This window comes from Gymnoscopelus microlampas (assembly GCF_963454915.1).
Source record: "Gymnoscopelus microlampas genome assembly, chromosome: 14".
NCBI lineage: Eukaryota > Metazoa > Chordata > Actinopteri > Myctophiformes > Myctophidae > Gymnoscopelus > Gymnoscopelus microlampas.
In genome coordinates this window covers 542,374-548,186 of record NC_139951.1, presented here as the reverse complement: position 1 = coordinate 548,186, position 5,813 = coordinate 542,374, and the positions used below count along the sequence as shown (strand labels likewise).

The following is a 5,813-nucleotide window of genomic DNA, read 5'->3' as shown; positions in this document are numbered from 1 at the left end:
TAATACGCTAACTGCTAACAACAACATACAAGTATATACTTCCGGGTCAACGTGGGGGGCTCGCGCATGCGCTGTAAAGGATCCAGAGGTGGAAAAAGTACTCACATGTTTTACTTAAGTAAAAGTATCAATACTGCAATGTAGAAGTACTCTGTTACAAGTAAAAGTCCGGAATTCAAAATTTGCTTGAGTAAAAATACAAAAGTATTGGCATCAAAATGTACTTAAAGTATCAAAAGTAAAATGTTAAAACGTAAAAATGTTTGAAAATAGCAGATCTACAAGCTCACAACGCGTTGCGATGCGAGGCGTTGTGAGCTTGTAGATCGGCTATTTTCAAATAGCCTAGGTATAAAATAGGGTTAAAGTGGTTAATGTATGTTTTATAATGTAATCATTTATATCTGCAAAGTAACTAGTAACTAAAGTTTTCAAATAATTGCAGTGGAGTAAAAGTAGAATATTTGCCACTGAGATGTAGTGGAGTAGAAGTAAAAGTAAAAGTATTGGAAATTGGAAATACTCAAGCTAAGTACAAATACCTCAAAATTGTACTTAGGTACAGACAGTACTTAAGTAAATGTACTTAGTTACTTTCCACCACTGAAAGGATCCAGGCCAAGGCCCCCAGAACCGCGGTGGAACAGTGAAGCTGCCGTTGCCTGGTGGTAAAATCTGGTATTGCAGGACTTTGGCATTCAAAACACTACTGCGCATGCTTCCATCATCTGGAACGCTAGTGCGCCTGCTCTATTGGCTCCAAAACAGGAAGTACGGGTACTTCCGGGTGCTTCATGCGCTTGTGAGCAACTTTCATTGAAATGAATGGGTGGGGGCGGGGCCGTCCGCCCTCTAGATATAACTCTAGGTGCGTTCGAAAGTACAGCACTGAGCGCACTGGCCAATACAAACTAATAGGCGAGTGTGCTCCGGTCATAGGGGTAGGCTCCGGTGCGTAATTTCCGAACGCACCCAGTGATACAGGCGCCCCGTTCAGCGTTGCCAGATTCTGTGCGACAAGTAAGCAATCAGGTCTAGGAAAACAAGCCCAAAGGAAGCGACTATTATTAGGCCACATGAGCACTTTATACATAACCTTATACTTCTACTCCACTACATCTCAGAGGCAAATATTGTACTGTTACTCCACTACAATTATTTGAATTTCGAAAACTATAGTTACGAGTTACTTTGCAGATATAAATGATTACATTATAAAACATACATTAACCACTTCAGCCCTGTTTTATTATTCCTGGGCTATTTAAAAATAGCAGATCTACAAGCAGATCTACAAGCTCACAACGCGTATGACTCTATTCGCGACCGTTGTGAGCTTGTAGAGCTGATATTTATCAACATATGAGCTGATATATTCAAACATTTTAGAACCTTTACTTTTGTTACTTTAAGTACATTTTGATACCAATACTTACTTTTGTACTTTGACTCAAGTACATTTTTAATTCTGAATTTTACTTGTAACAGAGTACTTCTACATTTCTAGTATTGATACTTTTACTTATAAGTAAAACATTTGAGTACTTTCCCTACCACAAGCTCACAACGTGTCCCCGGCAATTTTCAAAAGAATCTTAGGGAAAAAATGGAAAATGTTGAATATTTTAAAAACATTTTAACACAAATCTGATGGTCCCTGTCACAAAATATTTTCAGATGGGGGTCCTTGGATAATTACATATTAATTTAGGGGTCCTTGCTTTTACATGAAAATATTTGAGAACCACTGGTTTATACAAGATTTTAGAAACAAGCCCTAAAAAAAACTAATACAAGCAACTATAAAAAATAAGCCCACAGTTGCTTGTAATAAGCGGACATGGCAACAGTGCGCTCGTTTCCTTTCGCCCCCTGGTGGAGGAGATGTGTAACTGAGGAAGGAAAGAAAGGAGAGAAAGAAGGGAAAGAAAGAAAGAAAAAAGAACCTATTCCCGAATAGACTAAGAATACAAGTTTAGCATCATTTTATTGTGTTTGTATAACATAATAATAATTGTAATCATCTTATACAAAGTAACTGGTGATTAAAAGTTTCACATAATTGCAATTGCAAAAAATGGACACACTGAAGCAGAGTATAAAGATATCTCAAAACTGCATCGAGCGGGTCTTCAACAGGGGGTCCGGGACTCCTAGGGGGTCCTCAGAGTAACTACAGGGGGGCCACCAAATATTTTTGTGATAGGAACTTTTTTTTTACATTAACCACTTGAACCTTAGCATCCCTATTCTGAGGGGAACAAACAAAGAGGTTTGGTTTAGGGCGGGGAAAAAGTGCAGACCAAGTTTTCAAAGTATCAATGGTTTAACTGGTTTAGCTGTCTGAAAATACACATTAACGTGAATCTAACACAACGCAACACAATGGTGTAAAGCAGTGGTTCTCAACCAGTGGTCTGGGGACCACCAGTGGTCCTTGAGGGGGTCCCAGGTTGTCCCCAGCTAAATGATGGAGAGTTGGTAACCAAATGGACCATTATTAGATCTTTAACTCTTGAGAGAGTAAAATGTAACCAAATGGACCCGTGAGGGTCCATTTGGTTTCATTTACGCTCTCAAGAGTTAAATTATTGTTAAACATCTGTATTACTTAATTTACAAGAAGTCTACACAATTAGAGAATGCAGAAGAATTGTTATTTTGACCAACGTTTGCCTGTTGTCTCTCCTATGGTACCAACATCAATACAGCATGGAATTGTGGACAAAATCCAACGATAGCTAAATATTCTTTAGCTTTGGTTTCTGAGAGGTTAAATCTCATCAAATGGTGGTCCGTGGCTCAAATACCGAATAAGTACATTTCAGCACGTATTAAACAAACAAAAACAAAAACAACAAAAAACACCCCATTCAACAAATCATTCAGTCCTTTATTTATCATTTAACATCTTCCCATCCAGGACCCGATGCTTGACTACATTTTCATCATTTTGTCATTTTATTGATTTCATAATCTTGAAAATGAGTCGTGTACAAAATAAAGCCATGAACGGATCATCAGTCGGCCAAAGACCTTGTATGAAAATACCAGATCTGCAAGCTCACAGCGTGTCGCGATCCGACGCGTTGTGAGCTTGTAGATCTGCTATTTTTGCTACTTTTTTGCGTGACAGTGGCATACGACAGAGAGTAAAAGCAGGACATTTATTTGTGAAATAAAACGTAAGATGAGCTACGGAGATGCAAGGTTTTTCCACCGGGCAGTGACAATTATGATAAATATTAAGAAAATATCTGATTAAGAATTAATTTAACGTAAATGTTGTTTCTACTGTATAATGTGTGGTTTTATGGGAGCTTGTTGCAGAGGTCAGTGTCGCAGCAGGTCTTTTGGACCGCCGAAGTGGTCGACGGCTGTTCACACTCCTTAGCCGTAGCGCAGCGTAGCACGTCATGTTCACCGTCTGAGAATGACAACAATAACAGTTTTTATTTTTTTGTTTTTTTATATTTTTCTATGTAAAATGTGAACTCTCGGGGGTGGCAACTGCCATTCCCTGAGATCCCCTAATTCCCCTGGTTGTCATTATTATTATTATGGTGGTGTATCTTACGGTTAGGGATGCTCATGTGTATGTGGATGCAGGAAGGGAAGCCCATGCCACACTCCATTTCTTTCTGGTAGCTCTGGTCACACAGGTGGTTCTCCTTGATGCTGGTGCAGTTGTAACAGGTCAGCGCCTGAGGGGCTACAATAACAACATGGATCGTTAAATCAGGTTATCAAGTAAAAACCTAATATGAATGACTTCATTTTGAGTACTTACAATGACTCTCCATCAGAGCAGACAGCACAGCCACCACCACACAAAGCCACGTCACGGACGCCATATCTACTCTGAAAAAGAAAAAGAAAAACACACAACACAATGAAATCAAATACAACGTGTATGTCATATCTACTCTGTTAAAACAACATGATGAAATGTTGGCGACCTTTTTGACATGAAATGCAGTGCAGTGTTCTAGAATCTAGATGTTAACTGTTGGTCTGTTCTAGAATCTAGATGTTAACTGTTGGTCTGTTCTAGAATCTAGATGTTAACTGTTCGTCATCAAATTATTGGCTTAGGAATGCAAACAAAAAATAAATCCGTGAATTCAATTCTCCATGGGGTGAGTAATCGATAGAAAATACACTAATTTGGGGGTGAACTATCTCTTTAAAGGAGTATTTCAAATTTTCACCCAAAAAATGACTTATTTTCTATCAATTGCACATCCCATGAAGCCTTGAATCCATGGATTTATTTTTGTTTTTGTTGCATTCCTAAGCCAATAATTTGATTTCCGTCTCCTACCGGCTAATGTATCCGATAGGAGACACAAAGTAGATTATTTGTGTCTCCTACCGGATACACATCCGGTCATCAAATTATTGGCTTAGGAATGCCACAAAAACTAAAATAAATCCATGAATTCAAAGCTTGTTGGGGTGTGCAATTGATGTCATATTTTGGGTGAACTCCTCCTTTAAGTTTAATTATGACACCGCAACAAAATGAAACATTTCCAACAGATTTTGAAGGTCCATGTACAGTACATAACCATTTTTTTCTTCCTCTTTTTCTTTGAAATATGTCAATTCACATCAGGACAATGTAATGATAATCAGAGCAACATGCCGATCTCCCAGACTCCCTCCCCAGTCAGAGTTCAGAGTTTGAATGAATATAGAAATATGTGCAGGATCTCATTTGCATACAGGTGTGAGGGGACTTAATTTAATTGACTTTTATTTGTAACCCATTAAAGCTTTAACCTTAATTTTATACTTTGGGTTATTCAAAAATAGCAGATATACAAGCACGTAGCGCTGCACTCGGTACTGCGCTACGAGCTTGTAGATCTGCTATTTTTGGGGGTAAAATGGTGGGCAATTCTTTGAATATAATATATATATATTTTTAAACTCAAATCTTTGCTTCTGGGGGATTCTACAAATGTCTTCTAAATCCGAACAGGTTTATTTACTTTTTTTTTTACTTATGTTCCTATAATATCAGTGGTTCTTAAAATGACATGTATTTGTCCACGGACCCCACATCTCAAAATATTTTGTTCCAGGGACCTCCCAGAAGCAGTTCAAAATGTATATTTATATTCAAATACATTTTCACGATTTTTTCCCTCAACAATAGCAGATCTACAAGTTCATAGTGCGGCACTCGGTGGCGCGCTATGAGCTTGTATATCTGCTATTTTTTAACCAGTGATCACCCTCCCCTGTGCCAATATTGGCACCCGTGCCTCAGGTTGCCCCGTATTTCTATAACATGAATGTCATCTCTCGCGATGTGACGCGTTGTAGATCGGCTATTTTCAAATAGCCTAGGTATAAAATAGGGCTAAAGTGGTTAATGTATGTTTTATTATGTAATCATTTATATCTGCAAAGTAACCAGTAACTAAAGTTTTCAAATAATTGTAGTGGAGTAAAAGTACAATATTTCCCTCTGAGATGTAGTGGAGTAGAAGTAAAAGTATAGACAATTGGAAATACTCTAGTAAAGTAAAAGTACCTCAAAAGTGTACTTAAGTACAGTACGTGAGTAAATCTACTTAGTTACTTTACACCATTGATCTCTACACTGCTAAAACAACATAGGCCTATTGATGCTGTCGAGGGGAATCTCATTATATCCAAAATTGTTACTTTCAAACTTCAAATTCAAACATAGCAAAAAATACCCGATCTACAAGCTCAAAATGGGTCACATTGCAACATGTTTTGTATGAAGTAGGCCCTAGGGTATTCATTTACCCAAAAAAAAGAAAAACAAAAGAGGT

At 37.9% G+C, this 5,813-nt stretch overlaps 1 protein-coding gene across 1 annotated transcript; it reads right to left on the bottom strand.

The window, feature by feature from the left end:
• Window positions 1-3,013: 3,013 nt before the first annotated feature.
• Window positions 3,014-3,923, bottom strand: LOC311059990 (uncharacterized protein). The gene is made up of 3 exons (XM_084078117.1): window positions 3,791-3,923; window positions 3,578-3,712; window positions 3,014-3,427 (listed from the first exon to the last, which is right to left on the bottom strand). The coding sequence occupies exons 1-3, from the start codon at window positions 3,918-3,920 to the stop codon at window positions 3,312-3,314; spliced, it is 381 nt and encodes a 126-aa protein (XP_083934243.1). The 5' UTR covers window positions 3,921-3,923; the 3' UTR covers window positions 3,014-3,311.
• Between the last annotated feature and the right edge of the window lie 1,890 nt (window positions 3,924-5,813).

What these genes read in the sequence shown, in the direction of transcription:
- LOC311059990 (XM_084078117.1), bottom strand. Translation starts at nt 3,920, where the DNA reads ATGACATACACGTTGTATTTGATTTCATTGTGTTGTGTGTTTTTCTTT. An exon ending in TGCTCTGATGGAGAGTCATT is followed by an intron (nt 3,713 to 3,790) that starts GTAAGTACTCAA and finishes TTGTTATTGTAG; the next exon opens with CCCCTCAGGCGCTGACCTGT. An exon ending in ACACATGAGCATCCCTAACC is followed by an intron (nt 3,428 to 3,577) that starts GTAAGATACACC and finishes TGTCATTCTCAG; the next exon opens with ACGGTGAACATGACGTGCTA.